At 43.8% G+C, this 17170-nt stretch overlaps 1 protein-coding gene across 1 annotated transcript in view; it reads left to right on the top strand.

Moving 5' to 3' along the window:
• Nucleotides 1-16938, top strand: part of lmo1 (LIM domain only 1) — a 21546-nt gene extending 4608 nt beyond the window's left edge. The window contains exons 2-3 of the mRNA XM_024003390.2: nt 11288-11501; nt 16781-16938. Coding sequence (XP_023859158.1) covers nt 11288-11501; nt 16781-16910 — 344 coding nt within the window. The 3' untranslated portion in view covers nt 16911-16938. The remainder of the gene's footprint in view (nt 1-11287; nt 11502-16780) is intronic.
• Nucleotides 16939-17170: the final 232 nt, after the last annotated feature.

The raw sequence follows: 17170 nt of genomic DNA, 5'->3' as shown, positions 1-17170 counted from the left end.
AATACATCAGTCATTCAATCCAGAGCCCAATGCTCTCACGTTATATTACGAATTTTCTCACAACTAATCGATCCATTCCTATGCTCATGGGAGAAAGACTGACACCCAAGGACTGTTCCGTAGTTCATTAGACCAATTTCTTCTCACTGACTTCAACAACATCACCTGTTTTTATATCACCAATCGTGCGTGGAGGGGGGGGGTGCACAAAATGTTCAGTAAACACGGCGATTACTCCTACAAGCTCCAAGGAACTGCAACTACTCCGAAACGTTACACAGAAACCTTTTAGCACTGTAGATGATACATTTTAACAACTTTTATTGCATCTCAAAAAACACTTACTCTCTCACCTTTGGAACTGAGATGAAAATGCAGATCTCATGCCTCAAGCATTCAGGACATAGCGATCCTATTAAAAATTAACTAAGAAGGGCTATCCAGTCATAAGATTCACAGGATGGGGTGCAAAATGACAGCCATATGATCAGGGAGAAATGTCCAAAACCAGTCTAATTGGACATGAATGCCAGTAAAGCATTATCCAGATTTTACTTATGCAGGAAAATAAAAGTAAGGCGTGATGGTATCAGAAGTTGGGTGTAAAAGGAATTATTGTCAACCTGAAAATATTGTCATATAATTATGAAGTTTGTATGGGTTTTATACCACACTTTATGAAAAAAAAAAATCTTCTTAAATCTCTAAAATACAGTGTACAAAACATTAGGAACACCTTCCTAATAGTGTGTTGCACACCCTTTTGCCCTCGACAGCCTCAATTTGTCGGGGTATGGACTTTGCAAGGTGTGAAAGCATTCCACTGGGATGCTGGCCTATGTTGACTCCAATGCTTCCCACAGTTGTGTCAAGTTGGCTGGATATCCTCTGGGTGGTGAACATTCTTGATACACACAGGAAACTGTTGAGCGTGAAAAACCCAGCAGCWCTGCAGTTCTTGACACACTCAAACCGGTGCGCCTGGCACCTACCAAAGGCACTTAAATATTTTGTCTTGCCCATTCACCCTCTGAATGGCACACATACACAATCCGTGTCTGAATTGTCTCCAAGTCTTAAAAATCCTTCTTTAACCTGTCTCCTCCCCTTCATCTACACTGATTTGAAGTGGATGAGAACGTGTTCTCAATTTGCCTACCTGGTTAAATAAAGGTTAAATAAAAAAAAATAAAAAAAATGTAACAAGTGACATCAATAAGGGATCATAGCTTTCACCTGGATTCACCTTGTCAGTCTGTCATGGAAAAAGCAGGTGTTCCTAATGTTTTGTACACTCAAGTGTAAATAGTAACAGACCATAATTGTCTTTATTTTAGTTTTCCTGGATAGCTGTGAAGGCTATTATATGATACAATATCAGTACTTGTTGCATTTACATCTTGTCTAAGTCCCATCATCAACTGATTTCAACCAGTGTATGGCTGTGGATGGACTGCATTGTTTGAATGGAATGTTGGCATAATGGCAGTTAATTTGAGAAATGTAAGGAATCATTCCTCTAAAACTGGAAGGCTGGCTTGCTAGCTAACAAACATACAGTGCAGATAAATTCATTATTTTACATCTTATCACAGCGCTGGCAAACCATGGTTGACTAATTCCCTTACCAAAATGGTTGACCTTTATCCCATCATAAGAAGGTTCATGTCCATTCCGGTTTTGTAAATCCTAATTCTAAGACCGAGGTAATGCAGACACGCTCATTGTTCAGAGGTAATGCCCCAGTCATACATGCATTAGAACGGTCTCTCTCTGACTCACACCCATAACCTTACTGACCTTTGATTCATACACAAGTAGTGTTCTTCTGCTTCACATTGTGGTCTTTTGAAATCTCTGTGATGGTGTCTCAAGTAGCCCTGCAGCAGGAGCCTAATAGTACATACTGTGTATGCTCTACTGAGAGGCTATACAGTTCCATATTGATGATTTTACAGTTGGTGGTTTTTAATTGACTTTCTCTGGTCTTTAAAGTATATACTATTCTCCTGACTCGTCTGGTTATAGCAGGAATCACTCACTCACTGCAAGGCTGAGCTGCCTTGTCTGAGGTGGACTGCTCTTGCACAGATATACACGGTCATTGAGACGCATACATACTTCATTACGAAAACCCACATCTCTCTGCCATGCTAAAGCCGGTTGTTACACTCTTCTCCATGACATTACAGCTCTTCTCACATGTATTTATTGACCTATTTGCCTCGTCTCCCTTCCCATCCTCTCTCTGGTTTCACTTGGTCATTCTGCAGTGTTCATTTCAGGCACTATTTAACTTTGAAAAGACAGCGCCGATATGATCTTGTTCTCTACGTTTAAATTTGGCTCTAAAAGAGTTTGATCGTGAAGCTTGTGATATGTTTCCAATACATTGGTTTTGTGTGTTAAGTTTACTGGTAAATGATGTCTTGTATTGTCACTGCAACAATCTCTCTCTCTCGCTCGCCCCCCCCCTGGACTTTACAGTAACAGGTTGTTAGTTCACAATGCAGTGAAAAGGATTCGAAATAGGATTTGAAAGATATTTAGACATACAAAAGGAATGCTGTTTTGTTGAATGTTTAAATGAGCTAGTGATTGCTGTAAAGAATAATTTGTGGGAATTGAATACTGCGGCATAATTGTACCAGTCTGTTTGTGCATGCACGTTTCCATTTMGAAACAAATTGATCTGCCGTTATGCCTATTAACTGCAAGACCTTGTATAATCCCTCCTGAAATAGTCCCATGATACGTATTGGTTCATGTTGTTTACTTGCTGTAGATGGAAGTGTGTGTGTTTTGCTCAGTAGGGGTAGAGGCCTTTGGAGGCACTCATTAACTCAAATGTATTTCTCTCTTCCAGGGAGATCTCAGTTTTCCTAGGAAGCTGCTTGGGATTATTGAACCCTGGGTGGAGTGTGTGTTGGTGTTCGCATGTGTGGTGACTCAATTATGGCTCAGGTACTGCTTCTCAGTTGAGGATGTGAGTTCAATTTGCCATTCTGATGAGGGAGGTGCTTTAATGTTTTGGGACATTTTAGCTTCTGAAAACGGTAACCCTTCAGACGTGCTCCTTTAAAGGTGTTGCTGTACTGATACCATTTTCATAATGAAAGATGCTCAGCACTTTTGGCTGCCTCACATTTTAGGTCAATTCTGAAGGATAAGGAGGAGGCATGCAGTGAGTAGAGGACAGGCTAAAGAACAACCACTTCCAACAGAAGTACTTAAGATCTTAAAGGCAGATATCCTTTTATTTTCTGTTCAGGCAACTAAAGCTTTTTCACTTTCAAGTACTCTCAAATAAAGGCTGTGATACTAATCGTTTTAAATATAAAGCCTATAAGTGACTATTGTTGGCCAACAAATGTCACATAAATGTATTCAGGTCAAGCACATAAACTCTACAGTACACCAGTCTACAAAGAAATGGAGGGCAATGCCACTTAAAACACAACAGAGACAAAATAGCAAACAGCATAGAGTGCTGTCCATTAAATGAGAGGCAACTTGCTGAGAACCAACAATCTCCGATTGGTTGACCTTCAATAAATCAAATGTTGAATAACTAATTAAAGGCTGTGATTGCAGGTTTATTTTCCCCTCCTGATAGCGGGGAGATTGGGCAGCGGGTATTGAAGTTGAGGATTTAATCATTGCTGACAATGAGTTTGCCTACACAACCACAGTTTGATCCATTAGACACGAGTGGCAGCTGAGAACCATGCACACTTACTATTGTGGTCAGCTTTAATTGAAATTGGTAACTGAGTGTGGAACATAATAACCCCCTGCGTCCATTCATGTACACACATACACGGATACACACATACACATGCTCGCGCACACACCCATTCCCTCTTGCAGGCAAGGTTTTTCTGTCCCCATCACACCAACATGTGACAGATTCCCCTGGACTAGTCAACCCAATGATGGAGTAGCCATTTCATTTAACCCAAGAGTTGTGCTAGGGTTTTAAAAATGGCATTGAAGAATAAAGACCAGAATGGCAGGRGTAACACATCTAAGACGTCGACTGTGATGAAACAACATTGCCTATTATAAAGACATCTGGAGAAGCTAATATCTTGACTCAATAACTCCTACAGTATTCCTAGCCTGCGAACACACCACTGCAGTAGGTCAAGGGCCCTGCCTAATGCAAACCCTATCATCAGTGTGTGYACTGTCAATGGCGACCACCCTGGCTTGGTTCCCCTTACAATCCCGGGGCCTTTGAGGCACTACTCTCCTGTCGTGCATCCAACCTGCCGCATTATTGACCCCATAAGGAGACAGAACCCTGGTGTAGGAGAGAGTGCTGCCTAAATGARGTTGGAGGCCTGTTCCCCCAAACAACTGCCCCCTGTGGCGTATTCTCATTATTCAACATTAAACGCCCCACATGGCTCACCACAGTGTGGGGTTCTTTTTTCCCTCCATTTTCGACTCACCGCGGACCCTGAATGGCACACCTGTCTCCTGGCATATCCTTTGAAATAATAAGTGTGCTGTAATTGCAGGGGAGTGGGGATTTCATACATCACTTCCTGACCTTGGGAGTGACACAAACTTTAGAGGCTACATGTATGCCTCCTGAATGCATTTTTAATGTGGGCTAAAATGTGTTTGGGCATTATTCCGTGCCGGATGGCGGAAAGCGTCTGTGACAGTGCTAATGGTTACATTTTGCCAGGAATCATGAAGTGGCAGATACGATTGTCCCCTTTATCAAACTCTGAAAAGATCTGGTTGGAGAATAGATGGATTTATCGCCTTATTCAAATGCTAATGCAATCGGTGAAAAAATGAATTGAATTCACACATATGAAGATGCATTCATTATCCGGGTTATTGACAGCTTCGCTGGCAGTCACCCTAATGGAACTGTGGTGAAGTAGTTGGCTCAGAGCTAGCCTGAAAGAGGCTCAGTTAGCAGATTAACTTACATTGAGTTAGGCTAGTTCTCTGAATCTGCTAACAGAGGGTGAGTTAGCATGCTAAAAGAGGTTGATTTAGCAGCAGGCTAATCGGGGAAAGGAGGATACCTAGTCAGTTGTACAACTGAATGCATTCAACCAAAATGTGTCTTCTGCATTTAACCCAACACCTCTGAATTAGAGAGGTGGGGGTGGGCTGCCTTAATCAACATACATGTCATCAGCACCTGGGGATCAGTTGTTGGGGGTTAACTGCCTTGCTCAAGGGCAGAACGACAGATTTTTCAACCTTGCCAGCTTAGGGATTCAAACCAGCGACCTTTCAGTTACTGGTCCAACGCTCTTAACCACTAGGCTACCTGCCGCCTTTCAGAGGTAGCGTATCAAGGTAGCTTCTAGAGGTTGAGTTAGCAGCAGGCTCAGAGAGCTAGCCTAACTAAGCACTAAAAACAAACTGACACTGCAGGCCCTCAACAGAACCGGCCTAGCAACAGTTTATTGGCTGGATACAAGGTCAGACACCTCCCCCTCTTCTCTCTCTCCAATTGTTCCCCTGATCTTTCTTCTTCAGAAGTTCTTGGAGCTAACCCTGCATAACGAGGGTTAGGAGCGATGGGCGTTTCTCTATTTTATTCTCGCTCTCTTTTGTGTGAGGGCTGTCGACAGCTCACCTTCCAAAGCTGTAATCTCACCATGCTTGCGAACAACCAAGTGTTGGAACAAGTTGCCTTCTGTAATAACTTGGAAACCCTGCCAGTTTCTCATCTCAAAATAAGCAGTAATGAATTTAATTAGAAAGCTGTTGCATATCTCTGATACATTTATTTTTTAATTAACCCCATGTGAATACATTTAAAATAATAGGGGGTGAAAGTGTGGGAAAAAACACCCTAATGAAGTTATCTGTTAATTGGGATTGTTTCTGCAGCCAAACCACAGTGAGTTGGGGCCACCAGGAGCTAACAAATCGTGCTGTAAGCATCCCTGCCTACACAGAAAAGGGCCCATGCTGACTTCAAGTGTAAGAAATGCACCTCTGACGTGATGGAAATGACCGGCGGCCTGGAGAAAAGGCAGCCCTGTTCCAGGCCACTCTACTGAGACTCCCTACGCCGCGCTTGAAGCCAGGCCAGTGTTATTGCAGCCCTAATGCGGTCGCCTCATTTGGAGCGGATCAGGAGTAATTATGGTGGGGAAAGTGGCTGCCGATCACGGGGGTCAGGACACTTGTAACGTGAAAAGAGCAATTATTTCAGGAGACAAAACTCTCCCTTATCCCGGGCAGGGCCAGGGTCAATGCAAGGGACGGCTGGGCTCCGTTTCACCGGGGCTTATTAGCCGCAGCAAGCTGCAAAGTTTGCCAGAGTGCATCTCGTTAATGAACAGTCCCCTCCTCATCGGCACCAGGCCCTGCTCTACCCCACTTACCGGGGCTGTTAATTATGTCATAATCAGAGCATGCAAGCCCAGCAAGCACTTCTCACAGACCCAAGCATTCATAACACAACCGTCTGGAAATGTGGCTGTACTGTAGTATACTGTAAGAGATCACACCCAGACAGAACCCACAGGACTAGTCTAAAACAWGCTGAATATAAAACCATGTGTCATTGACTGCATTGGCCTGTGAACGACTACTGCATGTGTTTATTCTGTCTTGGAGCGATATGCTCCAACTGCGGAGGGTAATATGAATCCTACAAAGTCTTGATTATGCTTATCATTTTGAATGCACTCATTTGTCTCCTTTCAGCTGGCCTATATTCCAGCTGATATTATGACCAGATGTCTTGTGTTTTGTCTTGGCAATAGAGGAGAATTGGTGTCTACAGGCTCAATTACAGTAATGATGTGAGCTGATTGAAAGGGGCTGATTCATGCAGACAATGGCAGGACATCTGCCTGCGATCCCCATTAACCTCCATGGCGGCTGCCTCGGCCCTGTCTGGGACAACATTCTATTCTGGATTGCCATGGCCACAGCGTTTACAGTGAGAGAGGGAACACAAAAGCCTGGGTTTACAGCTTCAGCCTCTTCCAAGCCACTGCAATATTCACCGGAAATTCTACTTGAGCAACGCCACCACTGGTTAAGGAGCTCAAATGGTTAGGCTACACCAACAGGACTGAACATTGCTTTTACCAACCCAGAATCTAGGATTTAATTTTGCCCACTCAACATAGTAGAAAGAAATGCCTAGTAATAAACACTAGATTATAATGACTGAATTGTAATGCTGTCCAAGAGAGCATGGTTAATTTCCGCATAGAGTTGATCTGTTGGGTGGTTTTTAAAGCCTATCATATCCTTATTGAGCGATGCTTAAACGGGAATCAGTGTATAGATTCATAGTGCCTGATTTAATGTGTCTGTCTGATGTCTTCTGCAGGAGTCAGTGAGTCACAGAGGAGATGATGAACACTGTTCAGTTGAATGCAGTTGTTAGTAATGTAGCATGTCATTTCTAGGGGCATCTCTCAGCGTCTGTCATTGCGGTTACCAGTCTCTTATTTACTGCAGTGAGCTGAGAGCAGTAATTATACGGGCCCCAGAGATGAGGTCCACTCAGCCCAGCCTCCCCAGAGACAAGACGCTGCCCGAGTGATGCTATTCAATCCCCTTCCCTCCGCAGGAACCTAGGGAGCCTGCGTCACATCAAGGTGTCACTCCACCTAATTGATCAAATGTATTTAATTCCAGAGAGTGACCCCACCCACCGGGTAGTGATGTACTGTACACATTTCTATTCAGACGTGCTTATTTAACAGATTAGCATGCAACCAGATGTATGATAGGAGAAGGAGAAAAGGGGATCGGAGGGCAAATCCTCCCCTCTTTCTCTCTCTCCATCTCTCCTTGCCTAATCTGAGGATGTGCCATGCAGATGTGATAATTGCATTTCAATGCTTTAAAACGTTTCCTCGAGTGCACCGAACAGCTTATTTTAGTTTTAAAACGTTAAATACATCAAAAGAGTTACCACAGATTTTATTTTTAGATAGCGGTAAAAACTGATCTTGAAATGGGCTTACATAGCATCCGATTTCTATCTCTATAATGGAAAGTACATGGTCTGACAGTTTCAATGAAGGAAAAAAAACATAACTATACATATTCTTAAGAGATAAGGTCTTTAAAAAAGAAGAGGGGTGGAAAAAGACTGAGATGACATCCCTTACACCAAGTATTAATGACYAATTAATTTCTTTCTCGGGGAAAATATTTGGCAAGGCAAGAGCTCCCTCTTTAAAAGACAAAAATGCATTCCCTGTTGGAATATGAATCATGGTCTAGCGAGCTACGTTTTTTGGGACACCAAATGACACGGGAAGGTCAGTGGCACTTGTATCTGTTAAATGGATTGGATTAAGTGGAGGCTGCCTCTTCGGCTGCAGCCGTTTCCTTTTATAATGTAACTTTTTGTTCTCGGAGAGGCGGCAGGTTGGGAAGGCGCTGTTCCACTCAGGGATTTCACATGGTACTAAGTGTGGTGACAGGTGCAAAAAAACTATTCTCCTGGTATTAAGGAAATTGACATGACATTTGTTTTATACATTCATTTATTCTGTCACTACTCTTTGTTTAGGAAATGCTACATGCAGTGTAGCTACTACTGGAGTTTTCTGAGCCAATTTTCCACAGGCTGTTTTGGTAGATGACATCAAGCATGTGTTTCTTCCCTGAGACAGCAGGATCTGTGCAGTAAGCATCCTGGCTTCCTCATGTATCTGAGACTTTTCCTCTGTTCAGGCAMCAKTCTCAGGCCCATAGAGGGAGCACTGTGTACATGGTGGTGGGGAGGAGTGTCCGACTCACTGCAGTTTCAAATCTGGGTTAGGGAATAGAACATTGCCACATTGATGTTTAGGATGTTTCAACATAGGGAGAGCTCCAAAGAGGCCGGAACAGGGGACGTGCTGTACAGTCATTCCATAGAAGGGGTTAAGCCCCCTCCTTTGCAGAGTTGATGTAAAACACACATGTTATGTAACAGGGTGGGTAAATGGTATGTGGGGGGGTGGTGGTCTAAACCAATTACGAGTGGTTCTCTGGAGGTGGGGAACGACCTTTGTGTATAATTAGTTATCTTATTTAAAGCAAAGATTTTAAGTAAAATAACTAATTAGCTGTCATAAAAGGCAAATTAAAGATTTTTGTGTGATCCCTGAGGGAATTGAGGAAACCCGATTTTGTTTTGCTATGCACATGCACAAACCACACAAACGCACACACACACACACAGCACTCTCTCTCTCCTCATTAAGATTGTTTTTTGTTCTGTGGAAGGCTGACAGGCGAGCACTGTTGGCATACCTGCAGAGAGCTCCTCTAACAAGCCATGAGATGCAGGTAGAACAGACCACCCTTAGCTTGTGTGGCTTCAATTTGAAGCTTTTTAGCTTCATTTACACAGAACATTGGTAGTTATAGCGGGTTTTGTGATCCTAATGCGCCAGCTTCAAGGGGCCCGTTTTGGGGAGGGAGGAGGTGAGGGACCTGGAGGGTAGGCAGAACACTAATTGATGGTTCCCATCACCAGCGCTGGACCAATTAGCCTCCGCTTTCCACTTGTGATAAAGAAATGGGACGAAGGCTGAATACCACCAGAGCTCTTATTCACATACAAACCAAAGCCATCAATTTAACTAACAAGCTCACCCTCTCCCTTTCCCTTATTTTAAAAGGAGAGTTGCTAATTATATTACATTCACAGTATTACTGATGGTCAGAAATTGCTGAACAAATCTGGATCCAATAAGGGGTGTGTGTGTGTGGGAGACAGAGGGAAAGACAAAGGAAGAGAGACAGGAACATGTGCTTTGGTATTCAGCAGAACAAAGTACTTTGTGACAAAGTGCTATGAGGTTTTTGTGCAGGGGAAAACTACATGCTCAGAGAGGAGAATCAGGGGCATTGGGTGATACAACTGCCTAGCTATCAGCAGAGGCTCTGTTTATCATGGAAATAACTACTATGGTTCCAGTGAAACTACAGGGTGGCTGCCCAACACCACTGACATCCAAACACAACTACAGAGGACATCAACACACACATTGGAGCACTACTCTCCTGTAACTGCCATCTCTGACAAATATACTGTAGGTCAATAGCAACTGCCTTTACTAGAACACAACATCTCAACAACAGATCACACCTCCGAAGATAAAGACAAAACATCTAGAAAATGTACTAAAGTTATATAAATGCTACAGCGGGAAAAAGCTAGGAAATTCAATGAAAGCATCCCAGCATACCATGTCTTTAAACCATCGGGCATTTGTCATTTTTATAGGCACCCACATACAAAGCGATGGCCGTCCTCCCTCCCTGTGACGCAGGCTGCGTCCGGTTTTTGAGAGAAATGTGTTTTGAAAGCAGAGAGGCGAGCGGTGGCCGTCGTGTGTTCTATTAGACAGATCAATAGCTCAGTGTGTGAGAGTGTCTTAAGAGCTGTTGTCCTGTGCTTTCAGCTGTGGCAGACCTGTTAGTGCTACGGAGGGGTGCTGCCTGCCACTGCCTCTGTACCAGCAGTGGCCTGAGGGGGGCTTTTAGTCCAAACACAAATGTCAACCACACATAGACTATTAGTGTTTAGTGCAGTTATTAAATGGACTTTATTTGTCCTTTAGGAGGCTAAAAGGCACACTTAAAGGGGACCTGCGTGACAGCGGGGCAATTTGCGGGTTTAGTTACTCAGGCTCGCTCGTTGCTGACACATGAGTACAGATAAGTGTAAAAGAAGGAAAGGCTGTAATGCAGCGAGCGAGCGTGGTGTGTGTCTGTGTGAGTGCGCGCTGAGAGGCACTTAGGCCATAACATATCTCACTGGGGTCTGCGAGCAGCGTTCTTGTGGTCAGAGGCGTTTTAAAAGGTTAATGTTAATCTATACCAAACAAAGCCCATGAGAAGCTTTTACAGCTGTGGACAGTTCAGAGCAATGAGCGCTGATGAAATGGTAGGTGACTAACATAATATACAGCATGCTGTAAATACCACGGTAAGCAATATGAGGTCTGTCTGTGACTCTGTTACGAGTACAGCTTCAAATAATCAGTAGGCCTGCCTGCCTAGTGTGGTTTACCTGGTGTAATATAGCATCTGTTTCTATGGGAGCAGCAAGTGCCGTGAATGTAGTCCAATGTGATCTGTGTGCCTATCTGAACGGAAGAGTGTTCATGTTAATGCATATGAGCAGAGGCAGTGCACTGTGGCCCTCTCTCTCGTGAGGCCCTGCTGCCTCAAGACGCTGTAGCAGCAGCGTTATCGAAAAGAGAACATGAAAAGTCACTGGTGTTCCTGGGCAGTGAATCACGCCGCGGCGTTTGTCTCCTTATCGCTACAGGTGTACCGATGCTCTCCGTCCAGCCCAAAGGGAAACAGAAGGGGTGCGCTGGCTGCAATCGCAAGATTAAAGACCGCTACCTGCTCAAGGCCCTGGACAAATACTGGCACGAGGACTGTCTGAAATGTGCCTGCTGCGACTGTCGCCTGGGGGAGGTGGGCTCCACCCTCTACACGAAAGCCAACCTCATCCTCTGTCGCAGGGACTACCTGAGGTAAGAGAAGCCACAGTCAGTCGCCCCTCATAGAACAGAAAGGCCGCACACCACCTAGGGCTGTGTCATTAAAAAGTGCTCGCTCTCTCACTACTGCTAGGGTAACGCCACCATGAATGTCTATGAACCTGCCTCTCACTAGAGCTCTCTATTTGGYTCCATTTGTATGTGAACCAGTGTTTTTCTCGAGCTTTTAGAAGACATTTCCTCCCAGGCTGTTTTGGTAGATCAAGCGCCTGTTTGTTCCTCATTATAGGATATCGATGCTGACTAGATGTGTGTCAATTTAGCCTGAATCCCATTATGCTCATGTGTGACTCTCCTCAGGCTCTGATCTGAAGCCTTGGGAAGGCGGAGCGGAAAGTTTCCAATTCCACGTTTGTATGTTTTTAGCTCTCTTAAAAAAAAATTTTTTTTTTTTTTTTTTGTTGCTTGTTTACATAAACACAACACTCTCTCCCCTCGCGGTACAGACCTGGTTTCAGTAACAGTAGAGATGGGTCATGTTGTGTTCTGGGACGACTCCAGGCAGGCTAGCTTCAACTTTAGTGTCTGTGGCTCAATGTTTTCCCCCTGTACCCTGCCATCTGCTTCCTAAATTTAACATGATCATTTCCTGGGTGTTAAGTCACATTCGGGGCTTCTGAATGAGATCCTACCATTTACCCCTGAGACCATCCCCTGGGGGCCAGCCTAGAGACCTTGCTGCCCCTGGCCTCTCCCTGTCTCTCCCCTCCCTCTCCCACCCTGCCCCTCCAGCAGGTCCCAACCGAGAGGGGCTTAGGGGCTGGGCGTTGAGAGGAGCCATTACCATCCATCAGCTCCCACCAAGAGTTAATGCTGTTAAGATGCAGTGAGAGAGGTTCACTAAGACTGCTGCTGCCCCCAGAAGGGGCAGATGGTGCAGATGAGGTCATAATAAACGGAGCAAATGACAAGAGAAGGCAAAAATTATTAAGCCAAGAGTGGCGCTTTTGACATGGTTAAATATGATCCCCTAAAAGGGCCGGCTTCTCCCTCCTTCTATCTGATTGATTTCTCCCCCATTATGAAGGCCTTATCGTGGATATCAGCTCCCTGATGAAAATGTGTTCCTATGGGCTAACTGGCCTGACAGGCAGCTCTGCAGAAAGCAAACTCATAGCAAGACTAGGGCCGAGCGGTGAGAGAGGAGGGAAGAAAATGAGGGGCAGAGGGGGCTAGAGTGGGAGGGAAGAAGCAAGGGAGCGAAACGTAAAGTAGGAGAGGCGAGGGAGAGATGGGCTTTCTGTGTTTCTGCCTGGGCCCTGATGGCCTAATGAAATCCAGCCCACTCGTCTGCTCTTCAGCCTGAGACAAATGCATGCCACTTAATGGCTGGAGATGTTTGAGATGAATTCTATTATGGAACAAATTAAAAARGTTCCCTTTCMCAGCAGCYAGGGAAGAGACKGRTTTAGAGCRRATAGTTTTAAAGTAGGTGACGCAGGCTCCATACGGCCTTGTAATCCCCTCACAGAGCCCCCGTCCTGCACGGAGAGYGGAACYCTTCCCCTCACCGCCATTAATGAAGTGGAATCCTCCTGTATGGAGCTGCAGTTCATTAGYGACATGCAGRCAGGGTGGATCAAACACWKTTTATTTCCCTGGGTTTGGAGCCCTGCCATGCGCACATTAATTATGATAGGAGCTCCGTCTGTGTTCGTCCTTCAGGAGCTCAGGAGCACCGGTAACATCTTGTGCACACCCCCCTTCCCCCCYCTCTCCCCTGCCTGGCCTGCCAGCAGCGTCTTCTAAAACCTCAGATCAGAAGTTTCTGAATCCACTTGACATTCTATTCCCTCCGTTGTAAAAGACTGGGTTGGTTTATTAGCAGTTTTACCACACTTTCATTATCACGCAGAACAATAGATTAATTAGGTGTTTCATTTTTGTCTGGGACTCAGGATCTGGCGACCTCGTCAAAGAAGGTTGACAAGCCAGTCATGCTTTTGATCGCCCGAACCCCAAGCCTGACATCGTTTTATCTTCTCACTCACAAATATTTTAGGGGGAACATACTGTATCAGTCATCTACTTATCAAAGTAGAGTGCCTTTATTTGAAATTTAAAAGCACTTTTTTTCAAGCTAATGGACTTTGTAAGTTACGCAGTACCATCAGCACTGCAATGGAGGTAGATATTAAACTGTAATTAAAACATCTTATTATCTGTGGATGTATTAATGTATGTCAAACATCTCTGCCACCCACTGGAGATTTAAAAAAWAWATATATACAGTATATATTTTTTAAATGTATAACTATAATAAAACATTTACTTCTTTCCTCAAATAAAGTAGTAACATTTTCTGGCAACATTTTTAAATATATATTATAGCAAGCTTTACACCTTCAAAGACACAACTGTTGAGGAAGGTCAAAACACGCCTTACATTAATTAATACAGTAGCTCTCCTTTCTATGAAATCGGACAAACTGTAAATTTGAGCGGTGAATCTCAGAGTTTAGAACAGAGTAGAAGACTTGAAGAGCTCAAGTCCAATCTCAATGAACAGAAGACATGCAGATGATGCCGGCATGCAGGGGGAGAGTTTGAAGTTAGCGAAGCAGCAAGTTCAAACYGCTAAAGAAAGCACACCTGTCTCTCCAGATCCACGCTAAATCACACAATAACTGAAGGAGTGGAACAATGGAGGAGAGGCTCTTTAACTTTAATGGCAGTTCATTTTGTTTCAACCAGCCAATATCAGTGGAGGAAAATGACTTCCAGTATAAACTATTTTGTTTTCTCTCAACGCTGCAGTGTTTATATTTTTTTCCTCAATCTTGGCAGTGAACAGTTCACGGCATGCTAAATCTGACTTTTTGGTAATGCACATTTATTTTTTATGGCATTCTGTTGAAGATCATGTTTAAAATTTCAGTTACCATTTAAATTCTACAAGCACACTATGCTATTTTGTTACTGTAGACAGTATGGATTGAATAGATATGCTGTGACGGGTCATTTCACAACTATGAAAGTCCTTCAGCACCCTCACTGGAAAGTCCCACGAACTGGCCTCACCATGGTAATGGCCGGTTTCACTTTATCTTACATTATATAGCTTCAAAATCCATCCCATTGTCTCAGTTCGAGGGTGACCTTCCAAAAGAGTACTTGTAACCTTCTAATCCACTTAAATGAACCACTATTTTAAGCTGGGCACTTTCTGTGCTTCAAACCCTGCCTAAAAAATGGACTTCTTAACAAAGTAGGATTGGCAGCGGGTCTGTAGTGAGGGGCAATGTAGTCTGCCCTCAAATTTTCCGCAGCATTCATTCTGCACTTCAATGGGACAAACTGGAAAAATCGTATATATGTCGAAATAATTAGTATACCAGTTGTGAGGATATTGACTTTTCTTAATCCTAACAGACAAGAAAATGTAACTGCATCATGAGCTACTGCACTGTGATTGTACCAGTCACACAGTATGCCATTACAATATGTGGGAATTCAGAAGAAAATAGTCTTATGATTTGTAATCATTCTTAAAATAACTCAAATCTCTACTTTATGATGAATCGCCATTAAGGTGTTGCGATCCTCATTCTCACCCAGCTCTCCCTAGTGCTATGCATGCTGGTCTTTGTAGTCCCTATTCCACAGTGCCCTCCCACTAAATGGTCAGCACAGCGTCTCGGTCTATTACTCAAAGTGCGCTGCAGTCCCTATATCAACCACAGAGCCCAGGGACACACCGCCATAACACTGAAACATAACCTACATGWTGGCTTTACATCACTGACATGTCCCCTGGGATGCATACAACACTGCATATAATAACGCATCCATATTCACAGGGCCAGTCAAGTAGCAGGTCAGCACACACACAGAAGACAGACTAGGTCTGAGTCAGGCCACAGAGATGATAACAGCCTGGTTTAGTTTGAGKTAGAACTGATGCTGATAATAACAGAATCAATCCAGAATAGAATATTGGGTCCTTTTCATCTGTTTTTTTAAAGAGGAAAGAAATCACTAATATAACATGAATAAATCTAAAAGCCTGACAATKATTTTACCAAGTGGGTTTGAGCAGCAGCACCTCGTCTGGGTGGCATGGAAAGCTCAGCGTTCCAGAGGTCTATATCAACACACTTTACTGGAACAGTAACCAGTTCTAACAATGACTTTGTTCAACACCTCGTATCTATTAGAACCAAACAGCTCTGTCTCGCTCTCTTTCTCCTAGTCTAAGGCACCAGCAGCAGTCCTCTCCTCTGGGGCAGTGTGCTCTAATTAGTCCCTGGGTCTGCTGGAGGGATATATGTTTTCTGTGACAAGGGGAGAGCAACCGACAGAGACTAATATGGAGAGGGGATACCAACTTTTGACTATTCTCTCCATCTGAGTCTCCTGAGCCCACAACTTTGGGAACGTGTTTGCCACTCTGACAGTATGTTAATCTGCTGTCGTCTGCCTGATCCCCTTTCGCAAAGCTGTGGCGCTGTCCCCTTTTCCTGCCTGCAGAATGTACAAGTCTATCTGTGAGTCAAAATCTTCAAATTAAGCATAAGGGCAGGCGCTTGGAAAATGTAAATGTGACTAGGGGCTGCAGGCTCTGGAGTGGAGTTGCCTTTGCTTTGCTTTGAGGAGAAATATCTACACCAGTGCCTCTTGCTCTGCTTGTGACCTTCATCGTTTGCCTCCTATCTAATAAGCTTAAACAAACAGCAGTGAAATGTGAGTTGTGCGTCTGTTCAGTGTACTGCCAAACATCTAGTTACCTCTCCAAGGTCTCCCCGCCATTCTCCAAGGCAGTCTATGAATGAAACAGAGGGGGATCGAGGCAGTACCCTTGCAACAGGAATATTTTGAACGTTTGACTACATTATAGAATTTAGCCTCTTGTGTAAAATCCAGCTGGCTTTGGTTGGAGCAAGTCTCATTAGGTACTTTGGTTTTAAAATAAGAAAACTTTCAACAGTTCAATTGGTTGCCTCAGACCTGTTTTCATTGCTTTCMCTATGTGCTAGGAGAAAGGCTTTGAAGAAGGGGATTAGAACCATGTGATCATTTTAATTAGATCATTAGCAAAGAATTAACATCTAGGTTTGTAGCCCTCATTAACAAAAAATATCAAGTGTGTGCCAAGAGATTTGTGTATTACATGAGATGTTTTCGGATTGGTCTGTTTTTCACCGTTCTTTCTGGGGGTTTTCTTGGCTTTACTTTGTGTTCGCTCCTCTGTTGCATGAAGGCTAAGGAAGGTACGTTAATCTTTGTCTGTATTCTTTCTTTCTTTCTTCCAGGCTCTTTGGTACAACAGGGAACTGCGCTGCCTGCAGTAAACTGATCCCAGCCTTTGAAATGGTGATGAGAGCCAGAGATAATGTTTACCATTTGGACTGTTTTGCCTGTCAGCTTTGTAACCAGAGGTAAGGAGAGAGAGAGAGAGAGCACTCACAACTGTGTCGTGAGACTGCCTTTTTGAAATATGTAATGCTGATCTGAAATGGCCATTAGCTCAAACTAGTTAGCCATTTAACAAAAAACCTGCCTCTTGAGGTGCAACAGATCTGTTTTGTCTGTGTAAGACTGTCTGTGTAAATACAGATTTGTTTGTTGTCTGTCTTCCCATTTTGAAAGCACACGCGTGTTGCATTGCATTAGCAACACTTAACTCTTTTCTATGTTGACCC

This window comes from Salvelinus sp. IW2-2015, linkage group LG15, assembly GCF_002910315.2.
Source record: "Salvelinus sp. IW2-2015 linkage group LG15, ASM291031v2, whole genome shotgun sequence".
NCBI lineage: Eukaryota > Metazoa > Chordata > Actinopteri > Salmoniformes > Salmonidae > Salvelinus > Salvelinus sp. IW2-2015.
The sequence above is the reverse complement of the archived record's forward strand: the minus strand, read 5'-3'. Positions and strand labels throughout refer to the sequence as shown.